General features: G+C 36.7%; 1 protein-coding gene across 1 annotated transcript in view; it reads right to left on the reverse strand.

Moving 5' to 3' along the window:
* The window catches only part of TRPM1 (transient receptor potential cation channel subfamily M member 1), a 175,735-nt gene that overhangs the window by 58,668 nt on the left and 97,590 nt on the right, over positions 1-19,477 (reverse strand). The window contains exons 9-17 of the mRNA XM_036736576.1: positions 19,298-19,370; positions 16,081-16,181; positions 13,372-13,545; positions 9,759-9,894; positions 8,932-8,967; positions 8,787-8,815; positions 8,592-8,642; positions 5,867-6,007; positions 4,765-4,794 (exon numbers count right to left, since the gene is read on the reverse strand). Coding sequence (XP_036592471.1) covers positions 4,765-4,794; positions 5,867-6,007; positions 8,592-8,642; positions 8,787-8,815; positions 8,932-8,967; positions 9,759-9,894; positions 13,372-13,545; positions 16,081-16,181; positions 19,298-19,370 — 771 coding nt within the window. The remainder of the gene's footprint in view (positions 1-4,764; positions 4,795-5,866; positions 6,008-8,591; positions 8,643-8,786; positions 8,816-8,931; positions 8,968-9,758; positions 9,895-13,371; positions 13,546-16,080; positions 16,182-19,297; positions 19,371-19,477) is intronic.

Here is a 19,477-nt window from a genome sequence, read left to right on the forward strand (position 1 = left end):
AATTCTCCCTTCTCCTCCCTAGCAACAGCTAGGACAACTACACTCATGGCAGCAAGAACATGTACTTGTCTAGGTGAGCCTGAGCTGGTCCTTCAAAACCTGGCAGCCTCTTCTGCTTTGTGTTTCTTTCTGTGAATATAAGTCATTGAATAGCAACTCTTCATCCTTGCTGGCCACCTCAGGAGTACAGGAGCCTGGGAGTTCCCACTTAGCCAGCGGCTCTGGTGTATCGAGGGCAGTGGGAGCAGCAATAAAGGGATGCATTGTCTGTACGGAATTTAAAAACAACAATAAAACCAACTAAAAGTTGGTGTTTTTTTATTGTCACCACATGCTGGTAATTTTAAAAAGATCTTTTATTGGTCTAAGTTCAACACAATCGTTATGTGACCACAGTAGGCCCTAACACATGCAGACTCAGCTACAGGCTTGGAGAGTAAGCTCAAATTGATTCAGAATCATTTGAGCTCACAGTTCATGTCTTCAATCCCTATGGTACTACATATCCCTGGGTTTAAACAGTAAATTCAAAATAAACAACACTAGATGGTAATTGTAAAGAAACAGAACATGAATTACTTTGATTCAATCACTCTCTGACACTTGGGGTTTTATTTATGTTTAAAATTTAAAACACCGAAACAAAGTATAAGATGTGAAGTGTGATGTTTTTGTTTGGTAAGTGCAAATTTTAGTTCATATGTAACATTTTACTGAATTTGAGTAATATCTTTAACAATAAAATTTATTCTTTTTTTAAACATTGTTTTAGAACTAAGGAATGAATCAAGAAAATAAAACATTACATCAGGGATATGATTTAGTAGTTGCCTAAATTGTACCTATTGTTGACATTTCAATTTTATTAAAATAAACTTGTCAAATTTCATTTTTATGAATCTCTCTCAAACTTATGTAACCAACCAAAGCACATTTACATGGGACTCTCAATGCTACATGACTTCAAGAAGGGTGGAGTTGGTGAGGGCTTGGAAGAAATGAGATCCTGGTCTTCTAGTTTCCAGGTTCAAGAGAGAAGGCACCTACTTTTAGATTCTAACTCTAGGGTAAATTCACTAAAGTTTCTATTGTAATAAGCTGTGGATAGGGACTTGATGATCAAAGTTTTGGCTCCTCTATATTTCAGCTTTTTCTCAGAGTCTTTCTATCCCTTCAGGTGTCTGAAAAGAATCTGAAACGATTAGTCTTCTTTCTTGAAGATGGGAAAAGAAGACCAGGGTCTTTTTCTCCCAAGCTCTCACCAACTCCAACCCTCACAAGCATGGAGCATTAAGTAATCCATTTCCCTCAATAAGGATGCAAATGGGTTTTGAGGGTTGGGTTACACTAAATCTTATTTTTAATACTTTTCCTACTTTTTGGATATCTGTTGCTTCATGTGAAAAAAACTTTTTGAAATTAAAATTAATAAAAAGTGTTCTTTGATCAACTCTGAGTGAAGTTAGAACAATAAATCTGGCAATATTGCCAACTGAACATGAACATAAAATGAAGAACAGTTTTGATAGTCATTAAGAAATTTGCAGATGTTAAGGCTTGAAAAGAGAAACTGTTATATTATTCATCACTGTGACAGACCAATGGTTATAAGTTCTTTACCTTTTAAAAAATACATTAATGTAATTAAAAGGTATTAATCCATTACTTTTTTCCCTTTTTCTATCATAATATCTATTTTATTTTTTATTATTTTTATTTTTACTAGAATGATAATATATACAAAGTTCAATAAAAGTTAGTTTTAATTATCTACATTTTTCTTGGCCATTATCATTTGTTTCATTTTGTGATTACTATTAGAAATAATTTTGTTATATAGAGGAGGAGGTTGTTAAAAAAAAAGATCTGTTCCAGGTGTCAAATACTTTAGTATAGGCAGTATGCCACACTACCCAGCAGGAAGTGATTCCTGCAACTCTACAGATTCTTGGAGAAAGAGGATCTAATCATCACAAAGATCTTCCAATCCCTGAAAAATGTGTCCTTCCAACAGCCTCAGAAAAATGTGTCCTTCCTGCCCAGATGTTCTAGATCTCAAGTAGCTGCTCAAACAGTGCAACTTGATAGGGAAATAAAATCTGTTCAATAGTTTTATGTCTCCCAGAGGTTTTCCTACTCTCAGAGAGAGTACAATAGGGTGATGGGTTACAGTTTATATTTTAAATACATGTTAATGTATATTTATGAGTCTTTTATTTTAAGTGTTTCTGTTGTGGTGGAAGACATGAATATTTGTTCTATACTTGCTATTTACTTTGTAAATTTAGTCACTTTTCAGCTAACAATCCTGTTAATAACCTTTTGGGGACATTCTAGAGATAAGCCTAAATTAAGCTTTATTTAAAAGATTTTCCCTGGGACTCTGGGGAATGAACGAATCAGTGAATCTATGGATGTTGTGATGGATCGATGGATAAATAAATGAATAAATTTTAAAAAAAAACATTAAATACTATGTATCAGGCACTATGGGATATATCCTCAAGAAGCTTCCATTCTAATGGGGGAACACAATATATAAAGGAGAGCTAGAAAGTGGGCTGGGAGTGCATAGTGAAGACTTGGTTCTGGCCATGATAAGGCAAAATTACTATTAATGAGTTTAGACTGCCAGGGACAGAATCCAGGTTTGGGGGGGGTGGGAGTTTGAGGAGGATGGACAGCATATAGGAGGCCTGGTTTGAAAATGTCTGGGGAGCAGAAGCATAAACCAGAAAGTGTGAGGGGGAAAACACCTAGCCCCTTCTTTTAGAGTTCAGGCTCTGTCAGGACTGAACCTGGTTCCATTACAGCCTAGAACTAGTGCCTTATATAAAAGAGGGCCTTGGGCCTTGTGTGATAGATTCATGTTTGTAAAGGGATTTTCCTTCAGCACAGATATGAACCTTGTCACTCTCCAAATCCATCAACTTCAGTAGTTCCCTTCCTGTTGCCTCTGGGATAAAATATAAACTCCTCTTTTTGGTTTCTGAAATCCCTCCATAACCTGGCTCCCACCTATTTTTACAGCTTTATTGTACATTATTCTTCCAGCAAAATTGGCCTCTTCTTTGTTCTTTGTACTCCAAATCATATGTCTGTGTCTTCATACTGGTGTTATCTCATGCCTGGAATACTCTTCCTTCTCACCTCCCTCTTATAGAATCCCTCTCTTCTTCCAATACTCAACCCAGTCACTTATCTTTTACATGAAGCCTTTCCTGATCCCTCAGTTGCTTCTACCTTCCCTCCCATAGTACCAAGCATTTAAATACTTTGCATTTGTTTTATTGTCATTACGTTTATACTTATTCTTCTATATTTTGTTGTCTTCTCTGTTAGATTGTAAGTTCTATTAAGGAAAGATATTGTTTCATTCACTGTACTTGTATCTCCAGAACCCAAGCTCACCTCCTGGTGCACGTTGCTGTTGAGTCATTTCAGTCATGTCCAGCTCTTTCCATTTGGGGTTTTCTTGGCAAAGATACTGGGGTAGTTTGCCATTTTCTTCTCCAGCTCATTTTATATATGAGGAAACTGAGGCAAACAGGGTTAAGTGACTTGCCCAGGTTCACACAGCTAGTAAGTATCTGAGGCTGGATTTGAACTCATGAAGATGAGTCTTCCTGACTCCTCACCCAGTACTCTATCCACTGCACCACCTAGCTGCCCTTTCTGGCACATAGGAGACACTTAATAATAATGCTTGTTGACTGATCCTTTCCCCTCCCTCAATCTTGTTTGTGTTATTATTTTGTTTAATGATGTTTTGTTTTGAAATATGTGGAACAAAGGTAAAAATTAGTCCAGAAACATCCTAGTGATCATGAATTCCAAACCTGTAGGCTCTGAATCAGGGGTGCGCTGGAGATAGCTCCAGAAGGCTCAGGAGAAGCAATTGTTAAATTTTCAGGGTGAGCATTTATACCTTGGAAACTGGCAAATGCTACAAATCAGGGCTTGATTTTTGTTGTTGTTGTTGTTGATTATTTCTGCTTAAGAATAAGTGATAGAGAAATGTTAATAATGCAAATTAAATTTTAAAGTGTGTAGTACCTATCCCCCCAAGGAAAAAATTCTGGTTGTTAAATATTTACCAGCCTATCCTTATTCTGAATTGATAGTCTGTTTTGTTTTTCATTTACCCCTTCAGAACTTTCCTCCTCTTCCTATTTCTAGTTATGGCAGTACTCTTTTAGTGACACAATTGATTGGGGAAGCACATGAATTTAGAGAATTAGCTACCAATTTTTTGCATTTTGGTTGGTTGGGAGCACAGTGCTCAGAAATTTCAGCACTAACAATACAAAAACTATATTGCTATTAGTGCAGTGTTTTAGACATTTTATTTGGTAAACACAATTTCATTTTAATTCAGACCCAAACATTTACCTCTAGAATTTAGCACAATCTTTTGTGTTAAATGGCATTCTTAAACCAGTAAAAATACATTTTGGGTGTTTGAATTTGCATAATCTATTTTCCAATTCCATCTGCTGCTTTTATAATAATAAATAAGCAGTGTTCTGTCCATGCTCTTTTGGTATAATTCAGTCATACCACCTGACTAAAAAATTTTAGTGAGCAGATCATTTAACAGGCTTTTAAAAAATGGCAATTAAACTGGCTGAAGAGCACATCATTAGCAATACATACATGTTGGTGGACAAAATTTATCATTATATGAATGTAAAAGCAAAAGCACTAAGAACATTGGACAGTAGTATTTTAATTAACCCTTTAGTCTTGGAAAATTCGACTTACCTCCATCCCTAGAAGTTTAAGAGCTTTAGGCTGCATTAAAAGAAACAAAAAGTCAATTAGTTGTGATTAGAAGTATTTCCTAATTAATTGTTTTCTTTTCGTGTGCTTAGTGTCTTGACTTTTACATGACAGACTAGCTCAGATTGATTAGATATTGTTGTAATTTAATAAATGCTTCCTTTTATTGGTATTTTATTGAAACATCAAAGAAAAAGAGAAATGCCTTAATCTCAATATGTCACTGGAAGTCCTATACCAGTTAGGAAATGATACCAACGCATGAAGGTACCTGGAGGGCTCTTAAATGCCTGATGCAGTTTTTATGTTATCCTAATCCAAAAAACCTCTGCTGCTCTTTTGGCAAAATGCCTCTGATTTGCCTCTGCCCCCTTCTTCTATATTTCATACCTTCTCTTCCCTATGCTTTGCTGGAACATTCCATGCTGGAATCTTCTATGCCCCATTCCTATACATATGGGAATGCCTTAACCATTCCCCACAATTTCTCTATCTATGAAAAAGAGTTGGGAAAACAATCAGATTTGCCTGAATCAAAACCTGTTCCCTCTGTATGTCCCTTTCATGCAGTTACGGAGCGCCTTGACTGCAGCATCTGCCTGCCCTGATGTAGAGGTGTCAGCATGCTACTATATTTTTCCTTTACTACACCAGAGCCTCAGCCCCTTGTTCCTTCCCAGCCCTTTGTGAGTTAAAATATGCCACAGTATTAACCTATTGCTTTAAGCATTTACTGCCTTGAGTGTTTTTTTAATAACCAAAAAAAATGGGATGGCATGGTGTATATACTTAATAGGTTTCCCACTAATCTCATAATGCATCAATACAAAACATTATTACTTTGGTTTATAGACAAAACCTGGGCCAAGAGAAGTCATGGCTCAATGACTTAATGAATTCATATAGGTGATTATCAGCACTGTGGCAGCAAGATGGAATGTGGTACAGGCCATAATGGTCTAGTTGGCCCACTTTTACTTGGATACCTTGTGACTCAAGAAGAATGAGAGTGAAAATGAACACATTAGTGAACAAATTTTGAGTCTAATGACCACTGACTATGGCAACATTAAATTATTCCTACCCTCTTTGGTCCAAACAAGTTGTTGTATAGGGTCCGAAAACTCTTCCGAGTGTAGTTGCAGCGGTAGGCCCCACCCATGAGGTATTCTAGTACAAGACCTATATCTATCAGGCTAATGTGATAGTCTGGTGGGAGGTTTCCCTGTAAGATAAGAAATTTTATTTGTATGTGTATGTGAAGAAAAACAAGGCAAAAGCTGTATGGAATGCATCCCAAGTCACAGATTCAATGTATCACCCCTAAAATGATATCAACTGTCAGGTAAAAGCAGAAGGGACAAATAATACCTAATTTATTTCTATACTAAAACTGACTTCCTGTTTCCTACCACTAAAAGAAACAATGAATTAAACTGTTATAAGAAGAGAGAATTATGAATTTATTAGCCACCTGCAGGTAACAGAAGGGATCAGAATATGGTTAGTATTCACTCTGATACATGAAATAAGTTTTGACAGATTTGGCTGTAGCAAACATTTATGTCATTATGATAATACATCCTAGGATGTATTCTTTTTTATGCTATATTCCTGACCCTCCTCCTTGACCTTCTCTACAATATTCCAGAAACTTCTCCACCCTGAAAGGTCACTCTAGCTCTGGACTTCACACATGGGAAGTATTCTCTGCCCCTAAGATCCCTTCCTCTGATTGGCTAATTCCTCTCAGAACCTTCATTTTAAGGAGGCCACCCAGGCCACCCATGTCTTTACTCCTTTCTAGGCTGCACTCCTGACTTTTCTCCTGGACTTTCTCTCAGCTGGGTACTCTCAATTCCTCCTCCCCAGAAGCCCCTTGAGTCCTGAGACTAAGCTTTCTTTCTGCTTATATTTGTATCACCAGCTCTTAGCACAGTGTCTAGCACACAGTGAGCATTTAATAAATGCTTGTTGACTTGATTTTCTTTCATTGAAGTGTGGGTTAGAATTATTGACTACTAAAATAATATTTCTTTTCAGCTATTTGCCATGATATCATGTTATCTACGCCACCCTGTTTTCCTTTCAATAGCTTTCTATGGCTAAAAATTTGTAGACAGGTAAATTCCTAAAGGGCAGGGACTTTTTCATCGTTGACTATGTCCTCAGGGCCTAGCATAGGGCTTACTTAAGAAATGCTTATTAAATTTTGAACTGTGAATGACTATGTAGAGACTATACATTCAAAATATTCTTCCTTTAAAATATGACCACAGAGAGTATATATTGGGAGTAGTAGATATAAATGTGGTCTAGTGGAAAAAATTCTGGAATTATAATTAGAAAACCTGGGTTTAATACCTATTGACAATACACATTAGTTGTGTAAACACAGGTCACCACTGTGAGCCCCACTTTCTTCATCTATAACATGGAATTAATAATATGTGCACAGAGTTTTTAATGAGGGAAGTGATTTGTAAACGTGGTATTCTATGAACGTGAACAACCTGAGTGAGTTTATGAACATTTTTCTTGCATTCTCCATCTTTTAACTCTGGACAAATTATGCCCTCTCTTTGTCCCTCAGTTTCCCAATTTATGAATAAATGCCAAACTAGAAAACACATGAGGTACCTTACCATCTCTTGAATGACATGATTCCATGTGGGTGGATTTATTGTTCACAGCTGTTCAGCATTGGTATAATATGAATTGTCACATTTTTAGGACTGAATTGCTTATATTCTAGCTGGATTAGATCCAATAAAATCATCGGTTTATGATCCTATGAGATCACCTAGTTCAACTCCCTCCTTTTACAGATGAGGAAACGGAGGCTAAGAGAATTAAAGAGCATCATATAAGGTCACATGGGGAGTAGGCAGTAGAGCCAAGATTAAAACCCAAGTCCTCTAGCTCCCAAATGCAGTGAACTTTTTTCACTATACCAGGCTGATGGAAAAAACTTCCTTGTATGATTGAAATTATCTTCTTACTCAGAATATTAAGGTAAATTACATAGCCATTTTTAATCATTGGCCCTCCTACCAGGGACTTCATTCTAGTCCAATGAATCACCTTTGTGTTAATCCAACCAAATCCTCTAGCGTTTAGCTTCGTGAGAACATGCCAGGACAGAGTAATAGAAAAGAGACGAAGAAATGGACACAACCCCAAGGAAAAAAATAAAACATAAATAGATGAGAATTACTATCAGTGAAAAATGGGAATGTTGTCAAAGGATTTAAAGGCAAACAGTTGAAAATAAATGTCATTTCTAATCACATTGTCAGGGTAGCCAAAGATGACAAAAACAATGAAAGCTTGTAGCTCTTGCTTGGGAATAAGAGAATTAAAGTGAACAGATGTTATGGATGAAAACAGAACAGTAACTTTAGGAAGGAAGTTTCTAGTATGAAGAGGTGTTGAATGATTGAAGAGATTCAGGTCACTGATACTCAAGAATTCTAGATAATTAAAGCTGGCATTAGTAACAACAGGTAGTGTCTGGCTGAAACCATACAACCAATCAAACTTTAGTTCATTCTTTCAATCAGCCAGTCAACAAGTATTCATTGTGTTTGCTAATGCCAAGTAACATTTTCCTACTTTCCTACTTTTATAGTTTTCTGTGGGTTCTTTTTAATGTGAAAAAGATACTTGGGACATTGACTTCCTGCCCTACTGTTGCTATTTATCTTCTGTGCCTTAAATTCTGAGATTTGAGTTTGTTACTGAAAGAAAAATATCCATTTTGTGTGAAGGAGCATAAATTACTAAGAAGTACAAAATAATAAACTGACCTTTTTCACATCCCGCACAAGCAAATGCAGTGTGTTTGGTGGGCCCAGCCTCTGAAAGAGAACCATCCAGCCATTTTTAGTGTATTATTTTTTAAACTCTTAAACAAAAATCCTAAACTTCTGGACCACGAATTGTTCTAATCCTTAAATATCACTCATTATTAGGTCACTGTCTGTTTACATCTTTTATGGTGCTCTCTCTGTTTCACAACAGTAAACAAGTGCTAAATGCATAGGAAATTGTGTTAAATAAATACCAAAATTATTTAAAAGGGCAGGCCTAGTATGTCCTGATGAGTTGCAGAGAGAATGCATTTCAATGCCTTCTTCCTCTATGTACAGCCATAGTCAACTGTGATAATGGTGAGAATAAAAAAATGAATTATGAAAATATATATTCTAGAAATAAATGAAAAATGTTCCACTTAAAAATGTTCACTACTAGTTCCATGGTGTTTTGTGCAACTAAAGAGTTTCTATGGTTGTCATTATAACATCATGGAAAAATGGGTGCCCTATGGAGCACATCCCCTACTGCCTAGTGCCCTTGCACAGTGTTAATACTATATTGAGCCAAATGTGGGGATTTGTTTTGCTTGACTATACATATTTGTAGTGGATTTTGTTTTTCTTGCTTTTTCAATAGGTTGGGGAGGGGGCAGTGAAAGAGAGAGAATTTGGAAAAGAAAAGAAAATCACCTTAAAAATGATATATTGAGCCAGATTCTCTTGGCACATATGGGTGATTCATTGTATGTGTTACCCAAGTGGCTTGCAATCATTAGTAGAGATTCTAGAGCTTCTGAAATGGTAACTACGGAGAATTTGTTTCAGTAGGTTGGTTTTTAAATGGCAAGAATGTAATGAAGAATTGAACCACAATTTGAACAATTTCTGTGATGAATGCCACAAAAGAACAACGTCATTTCAGTCCCCCGTAACAAAAATTTAGACTAGAACTGGGGCTCTATTCCAAATTCATTATATGATCGAACTTATTATACTTAAGCATAGTACACCAATAATGCATGAATACTGACCTAATAGACAGTCTAGCTATTTAGATGCCTATCTCCATATTGAAATAAACAGACGCTCACATACAAGTATTTCTAAGTCTATTTAGGCCTTAGGTCTTCACCGCCCTCCATATTCTTTACATACTTACTGTATTATAAAGTTCTTCTAGCCGTGGAATAGTGAGAAAGTGCTGCATGTTGACTCCATTTTCAATGAGAAGTTTCACAAAGTCAACCCTATCTAAGACCAAAGCATCCAACATAGCTTGCTCTAGAGAATTCACCTATAAAAAAAGGCAACTAAACAAATGAGGAATTCAACAGATATTTGTTATGCTGTGTAAGGTTCTGTGCTGGGCACTGCAGATACAAGGACAAATAGTTCCTGACCTCAAAGAGTTTACATTCCATGGGGGGTGGGGACAGGGCAGAGGGGGCTGGTAATACCACATCCTCAAGTAAGTCAATGCAAGCTACACAAAGTAATACAAAACAATTTCACGGGGGAGAGAGTGCTAGTACCTGGGCAATCAGGGAATCTGGGCATCTTATAGGAGGTATCAATCAACCAGTCAACAAGCCTTTATTGTCTATCCCTGTGCTTCACTGTGCTAGGCACCAAGGAAAACAAACAAATATGGGCAGTGAGGTGGCACAGTGAATAGAGTACTGAACCCAGAGTCAGGAAGACCCGAGTTCAATTGTGGCCTAGACACTTGATAGCCATGTGACCCTGGGCAATGATAATAATAGCTAACATTCATATAGTGCTCACTATACGCCAGGCACTATACTAAGCATTTTACAAATATCTCAATGATCCTTACCACTACTCTGGGAGGTAGGTAATATCCTTCTCTTCACTTTAAAGATAAGGGAATTGAGGCAGAGTTTAAGTGACTTGCCCAAGGTCACACAGCTAGTATGTGTCAGAGGCTGGATTTGAACTCTGGTACTCCTGATTTCAGATCCAGCACTCTATCCACTGCCCCGCCTCCCTCCCCAAATCACCTAACATCTGTCTGCTTCTAGCACCTATCTCCCAGGGTTGTTGAGAGGATAAAATGAGGTAATACTTGTAAAGTGCTTTGCAAAACATAAAGAATCATATATAGTGTCAACAACTAATAAATGCAATAAATGAAGTGATTTATATTAGCAGGAAGCTGACAGTCTAACAAGGCAGCACCTGATCTGTGCCTTGGAGGAAGCTAGGTATTGAATGAGGTAAAGAGGGAATGAATTCCCCAGACATAGGGGACCTAAGGAAAGGGGATACAGAAGGCATTCAGGAGAAACAGTGGTCCCAAAGGCAAACTAGCAACTTTATGGTTGAAGCTATACAATTGCCTAGATTCTTAAGTTACTATCAAAAAGATTCTAATTTCTTACATTTGGGAAATAAACATACTGTCACAAAGGGAGAAAAGAAAGATAACTCATTTTTCTAACATATAGGCCTTGTCAAGAGGATAAATCTAAAATTTAGACTAATAAGAGTTCTTGTTTTAGAAACCTGTGAAGTACCCTGCCTTGGATCTTCCTTGTTCTCATGGTATTGTAGTATAAGGATTAGTGGATAAACTCCATTGGTTCTTTCAATTGCTAAACTTAAGCCAGAGTACAGCACATCCCAAAAGTCTTAGTACAGTTCTAATCTTTCATAGCCTAAAACTGTATTAAGATTTTTGGGACACACTGTATAATGAGAATACAGATTTTCCTCCCTCCAAAAAGATGCATTTCCTTTCCTGATTTCCAAAAATGTATTAAAGCCAAACTTTCCTGCAGTTTGTTCCTTAGATGTTAAAACTTCTCATATGCCTCAAATACTGAATGATCTTTGTTTTCAAGAAAGCTCACTCATTCAATAAATATTTTTTCAGTATTTCTATGTGCAGAGGTAATATGACATTATGGATAGAGATCTGGACTTAGAGACAGAAACATCTGGATTTAAGTCCTGCCTCTGTGTGATAATGGACAAGTCAATTATCCTCTCAGTACTCAAGGCCAGTGGTTTGGGAACTTTTAAAAAATTATTGAGGACCCCAGAGAGCTTTATTTTATGTGGTTTATACCTGTTGATATTTATCATATTAGAAACTAAAAGTGATAAATTTAAAAATCTCTCTCTTGGTTTTCCTCTTCCCTCTCTGACTGCTCCTTCTCAGTCTCCTTTGCTGGATTGTCCTGATCATGTTCTCTAACCATAAATGTCCCTCAGGGTTCTATTCTGGGTCCTCTTTCTTTTCTCCCTCTACTTCACTAGGGGATCTCAGCAGCTTCCATGGATTACCATCTCTATACGGTTGATTCTCAAATCTCCCTATCTTCCCCAGCAGAGATGCTGATCTACAATCTTACATCTCCAGCTGCCTTTCAGACATCTCAAATTGGATGTCCAATTTAAGATATAGATATCTTAAAATCAATATTTCCAAAATGGGCTTCATTATATTTCTCCCCAAATTCTCCTCCACCTCCTACCTTACCTATTACTGTAATAGGCAACATCATCCTCCTTGCCCCTCAGGCTTGCAACCTAGCAGTAGTCCTGGATTCTTCACTATCTCTAATCACCACCACCCTACCCTCTCTCCATTACAATCTATCTTCCATTCAGCCACTAAAGGAATTTCCTAAAATATAGGACCTATCATGTTATCCTCATGATATTCCCCTCCCCTGCCCCATATTTAGTAAATTCCAGCGGACAAATACAAAATTCTTTCTTTGGCATTCAAAGCCCTTTTCAAACTAGCCCCCTCCTGTCTTTCCACTCTTCTTATACCTTACTCCCCACTCTCTACTCTTCGATTCAGTGACATTGGCCTCCTGACTGTTCCACAAATAAGATACTCCATCTTTAGAGGACACTCCATCTTTAGGCTTTGGAATTCTCATTAGATATCCTCAATACCTGGAAAGTTCTCCATCTTCCAGTCTGACTACTGACTTCTTTGGCTTCCTTTAAAACCCAACTAAAATCTCAGTTTCTTTAGGAAGCTTTGCCCAACCCCTCTTAATTCTAGTGCCTTCCCCGTGTTGATTATTTCCAATTGATCCTATATACAAATTGTTTGTATGTAGTTGTTTGCATGTTGTCTCTCACATAAGACTGTGAATTCCTTGAGAGCAGGGACTGTCTTCTACTCTTTTTTGTATCCACACAGTGCTTAGTACAGTACCTGGCACATAACAGACACTTAATAAATGTTTGACTGACTGATTGATTGAAGTTTATGAAAAAAAATCTGGCCTCACACAGAAATATAGTTGGAAAAGAGAGGAGATTTTTGGTTGTCAAATAATGTCAGCATTAGTATGAAAATAATTTTAACTTCATGGACCTCCTGAAAAGTTCTTGGGGAACACCAACCAAGGGGAACCAGCCCCTTGGACCATATTTTGAGAACTACTGCTCTAGGCAACTAAGACAAGTTTTAGAGAAGGTGCTCTTCTGTTTAGTAGAGAAAAACTCATTTAGGAGTTCTCTATATAAGAGAACTCACAGATCTATTTCTAGCCCTATCCTACTATGTACAAAACACCCACACCCTGTAGAGGCTGAAAATCTTGTTTGATTGTGGAGGCAAGAGAGTACAAAATCAAGAAGTTAAAAAAGTATGAAGGGACAAGAAAATAAGGACATCATCATCACCAACAACCACCCTTCAATCGGATTTGGTATGAGACAAGTCCCTTAAAGTTCTAACATCCTGACATTAACAAAAATCTGAAAGAAATTGTTTACACACCCAGTTTAAGAGCTCAATCTTTCGTGGATCAGTTTCTTCTTCTACTTCTTCTTTGACTTTCCCTTTCTTTTTGCCTTTTCCTTTTCCTCTCCCCCCTTTGGCTGGTGCAGCAGCTGGAGATTTCTTTTCCTTCTCTGGTACTTTGCTATCAGGAGGTGCCAGGCTTCCTAAAGGCTTCATTGAACAACAAACATATTTGGTTAAAACATTTGCCTCCTTCCACATCAAGTTGTTACCTCCTTTATGAAGCTGACATTTACCCAAAGGAAAATTTCATGACTGTCGTTAATTCCACACTGTTCACACTTAACACACACACACACAGTCAGGATACACTTGATCTGTCTGCTACCAAATGTGCTGTAAACTGGGAACCTACCTATTAACACAGCTTATGTTTGTGACATATGGCAATTTGCTTTGTTTTTCCCATGGGCAGCAGTTGTATGTATTTCGATTGACATTATATTTTCATTAGCATGCATTTACACAAAGGACCACTCTTACAAATATGCATAATAGTTACTAATTTTCAACCAATGGGATAATATATGTAAAGCACTTTGCAAACCTCCAAGCATTATACAGGTGGTCTCAAAAAGTTTTAATAGCTGTAATGGCTTAAAATTGCATTAAGACTTTTGGGATGCTCTGTATACAGGGAGGTAGAGTGAAGTAGTAGATAGAAGGCTGGCCTGAAAATCAGGAAGACTGGGTTCAAGTCTTGCCTCTGACACATATTAGCTATATGAAGTTCGTATAACTTCTTGGTGCTCCAGGCATCTTTTTAAGTTGCAGAGAAGGGGCCAGCTTGCATCGGCAAAGGGAGTTTCTTCGTCTGGGAGTTCCCTATATCAATAAAATCATAGGTCCAATCTATCATCAAGATGATCATCACCATGATTACTATTTTTCTCACTGGCACTGCCATTCATCCAGACTCCCATGTTGTAAATCTTAGTGCTATCTTTGGTTCTTCTACTTCCCTCACATCCTATGACCAATTATTTTATCATGTACTTTTGATTCTATGTCTACAATACCTTTTATCTCCACTCTTTTTCCCTATTCCTACTGCCAATTCTCTAACAAGCTGTAATGGACAACTGCCTGATTATTATAATAACCTCCTAAAAATGGTGCCTTCCTTCATTATCTCTTCTAATCTGTTCTTCATACTTCTGCTAAAGTAATCTCCCTTAAGCTCAGATATAATAATGTCATTCCTTTTCTCAGAAACCCTCAATGGATACCTATTAACTAGTGATTAAAGTCCAAACTCCTTAGGTAGCAATTTAAGGCCCTCCACAATCTGATACCATCTTACCTCTTTCCAGTTCTACCTCATATTACTTCCATATTACTACCCTATGATATACACACCCTGGAACTTTTGACTGTCCATATCTTGTATTTTTTTTCCTTTTTTTCCTTTAATCATCTGCTTCCTGATGCCTGGAATACCTTTACACCAATATCCATGGGTTGGAAGGAACCTCCTTCCAGATCAAGTTGTTACCTCCTTGATGAAGCCTCCAATTCCCCCAGGTATCACTGATCTCTCCCCCTCTTCTAAATTGTCACAGAGCATTTTATACCTTTCTTATTCATTTCAAATTTTCTGTTAAAATCTTTATTATTGTTTTATACATACACATATTTCTTTTGCACATTTTATTTCCTATTAAACTTATATACATATACATATTTTCATATATACATATTTTTCTTACCTCTAAAATTAAATTGTAAATCTCTTGAGGGCAAGGACTATGTTACCTACATTACCTATCAGCATCGAGCACAGAGATTGTAGCCATTCAATATATATTTATTGTTTTTGAACAGATTATGATTGAATATTCAGATATTGAAGGAATATTTCAGAGATTATCTAGACCTCTTTCATCAGCCTGGCACATATAATCTACCCTAAAGAGGTAGAGAATTGTATGATATTTTCATAAGTCATTGAAAGTAGAGATAATGGAGCTTTCAGGTGTCATCTATGTCAATACTTTTCAACCTGCCAGGGTTTTTTTGTTATAAGTAACCTAAAACAGTCCTGTAGGAATTTCTTTTGTCATCTCCTCATTTTCCAAGAGGCTAAGAACTAGAGGACCCTAAAGGAAATAAATTAGAGTATTTGAATAGATTGGACTACTTGGCTTAATTTTAGGGAATTTAATAACAAACTGCACATGTCACTCTCTTCAGTTGAAAATACTCACCTTATTAAAGTTTTTGCATTAATTTTTTTCTGGATGATTAATTCAAAAAAGTAAAACAGATAAAAATACTATAAATACATTGTAGTTACTTCAGGCAATACAGTTATTTTACTTACAAAAACCCTTGAGATGAATTGTACTTGATTTTCAATGGACTTTTTTTTAGTCTATGTCATACTTTAAAAGGATAATATTTTCAAAACTGACAAGTAAAATATTTAAGGACCATTTTTTTCCTATTTATTTCTTTAAGAAGGTTGGTTTGGGTCTGAAATTAACACATTACTTTTTGCTTTTCATATACAAAGTCCATTGGGCTCCTGCAGAGAAAGCATACTATTTCTGTTTAATCCTAATGTAATAACAATTTGAAATGTGAAATGTTGGCAAGACCGATATGATAATGAAACCAACAATGATCAGTCATTTGCATAAAATAATATAAAATGTTCTGAATAGGAAAAAACGGTATTCTCACCGGCCAGTGGGGTCCAAAGACAAAGATCTGACTTCGTGCAATGTCAACACGGTTCCAGGCAAGAGCCAAACTCAGCTGATCAGGAGCTGATGCATTGGTACCTGAAAAAGCAAAAATAACTACTTCCTATTTCCAAGTAAATGATCCGTAGGATGTTCAACATTGAAGAAACAATTTGGGTTGCTGAGTGGGTCAAAAGTGACTTTTCTATAGCTTCTATAGAAAAAGAATGGTCAGTAGTTAAATTGGCCCATTTAGCTAAATATAGGGGGCATAGGTCTGTAATGCCTGCTACTGGAGAAGGCTGAGGCTGCTGAATTGCTTGAGTTCAGGCATTAAGGGTAATGCTAAATGGATGTCTGCACTAAGTCTGACACCTATGTGGTGAGCCTCTAGGAACAGAAGGCCACCAGGCTGCTTAAGGAAGGGAAAACTATCTCAAGTTGGAAAAAAAACTGGTTAAAGGTCTCATATGTATCAGTTTTGGAACTAAGCCCATGAGTGTCCATTGTACTTCAAGCCTGGGCAAGATAGGGAGATCTGGTCTCAAATACACGCACACACACATATGTATACATGCATGTATATATTTGTGTATATATGTGTGTATATGTATGTATATATATGCATGTATGTATATAGGTATTTTTTCTTACAGCTCAAATAAATGTGCTACATAGACATACATACATCACACATATATATGTGTATATATGTATATGTGTGTATATATATGTATATGTGTGTATATATATGTATATATGTATATGTGTGTATATATATGTATATATGTATATGTGTGTATATATATGTATATATATATATAGAGAGAGAGAGAGAGAGAGAGGGAGGGAGGGGAGAGAGAGGACAGAGAGAGAGATAGAGAGAGAGAGAGAGAGAGAGAGAGAGAGAGAGAGAGATGGAGGGAGGGAGGGAGAGAGAGAGAGAGAGAGAGAGAAAGGGAGAGACAGAGAGAGAAAGGGAGAGACAGAGAGAGAGAGAGACGGAGGGAGGGAGAGAGAGAGAGAGAGAGAGATGGAGGGAGGGAGGGAGAGAGCATATTTATTTGAAAGAGAGAAGATGAGGTTTAGAAAAACTTTGAACTCTTCTATAAATTTCTTATGCTTATCACTATTGACTGGCCAAAGACAAAGTGAGCATTTATCTCATTCAGGCAGCCATTACTTTAAAGGGTGGTGGTAATAATTACAATGATAACTTACTTACGCTCCATTGCTGTGGTTTATGCAGGGTACCTGAACTATTTAAGTCAGGTGATAGTAGTTTCCTTTTTTGGCCCACAAGTGAGCAAGATTATTGAAACAAGAACCAATTGTGTCCTACTTTCTTCTATGAGAGCTCCTTTTCAGAGAAAATGATGTATGTGTTAAGAATTTTTTACAGTAACAGTTACTAATTTTTTTGAAACCAACTACATTTGTAAATGTGTTAGATAAAGGCAAATTGTTTTTGTAAGAAATTATTGTTCTTCGCACTCTTTCATAGTAGTTATCTATTAGTTACTAATTGTATTTCGTCATATGAGTCCTTTAGCTTATTCCTTCCACTAAACTAAAAGTTGTTTCAGGTACTGAATTTGCAAATGTAGAACTACATATAAATGGAGGAAATTTTAATGACAGGGTATAATGGCAAGCAGGGTGGGACTTTTTGCTGTTTTTTTTTTTGTTATGGAGTTCTTCACAGCACTAAGGCAATCAAGTGCCTTTGAGTCTTGCCTTCATTTCAATCAAGAGTCTTTGATTAAATCGGGAGTCTTTGATGACCTGCTTAAGTTATGGGAAGGCCTACGTCACATGGGTTTGAGTTCCATGGTTGTGACACCCTCTGACCCTGAAGAAGTGTATATATATATACTCTGAGGTTAGCATTTTGTTTGGGGATCACTCATTGGAAGAGCATTCCTGTGATTTCACCAGATGAGACTCTGGGTAGCTGTTAAGGAGTCCCCCGGCTTTGAAAACCCAGATATTGGTGCTTCTCTCTCTGGTGACTGTATGTATTGCTATGGTCAGATGGTTAAAAACCTGTCTGTTGATTTGTGTTATTTTTATCTGCTTGTAATTCCTGCTTGTAATTTCTGTTTGTATTTTCTCTGAAGTTCAGGGTGCTGACCTTTTCCTCTGAACTAAGTGAATGATATATATATATATATATATATATATATATATATATGTGTGTGTGTGTGTGTGTGTGTGTTTAATTAAAGTGAGATTGCAAACCCCTTAAACCCCTTTCCTTAGAAAAGCAGATCAAAGAACCTGTGCTAGTAGCCCTCCTGTGTGCTGGTGTTATTGACCTTACAATAGCCACAGTAGCAGCAAGTAGCATTGTTGCTACACAGGGAAGTCTTTATCTTGAGTAATTTTTTAAAAAGAATATAAGCTCTTATAAGATATATAAGCTCTTAGGCAAGAGAGTGGATTTCATTTTTTTTTAATATTTGTATCCCCAATACCTAGCGTAGTGCTCGACACATAGTAGGGATTTAATAAATGCTCATTAGTTAATTTCTGGATTTACAAAAGGATAAGAGGGCATAGATGGTGATATGTACCACTGAAAAGAGTACTCATATCAATGAGATCACAAATTCATTGAACCACTGACATATGGATCAGTTATACTAATTAGATGGTATGCTTGACAAAGTATAGCCTGGAATTTGAGCTAATTAATTAATGAAGCATAAAAACTGATTCTAGCTTTAGAATGAAGTAAACCTCTTCTCAAGGCTATTTTCGCTTATGTGTTAAATCCATAAGAAAGTATATTTTCATGAAGTTTCTATTACAATTTTGTAGACCAAACAGATAATGGAAAAATGATGTGGTGTGTTGGCAAAAACCGAGAATGGATGGTCTAAACACTTGAGTTTGAGTCTTGAGGCCACAACTTACTTATCACAGCTCTGAGTCTATTTCTTCATTTAAAATGAGGGTATTGGAATAAATGAAGTGAATTTTAGGGACCCTTTCTGCTTTAAAAGATTAATGGGTTAATTTTAATCAAACTGGTTAGCTCAGGGTGTACCACAATTGACAAAATTTTTTTATGAAAGGAAAAGGAATATGGTGGGCTTGAGTATTGATAGCACTGCTTTCTCGTAATCGAGGACCAAATGTTAGGCACAAAGAAAGTGTTTCCTACATGTTGAATTGAAATGAAGTGAATCATGATTTTCTGGAGAACTCACCCTTTAACAGAGCAGTTAAAATTGCCATTTCAATATCCTGTTGGCCTTCTGAACCCATTCGGAACACAGTGACCTAAGAGCAGAGATTGAAAATATAAATATTGTGTTAAAGCAAAGTTGAAAATGAGAGGAGATTTTATGTTTTTAATACCATGAACATACTGCTACCATGCAAGTCTC

The sequence above is a fragment of the Trichosurus vulpecula genome, chromosome 8, assembly GCF_011100635.1.
Source record: "Trichosurus vulpecula isolate mTriVul1 chromosome 8, mTriVul1.pri, whole genome shotgun sequence".
Classification (NCBI taxonomy): domain Eukaryota; kingdom Metazoa; phylum Chordata; class Mammalia; order Diprotodontia; family Phalangeridae; genus Trichosurus; species Trichosurus vulpecula.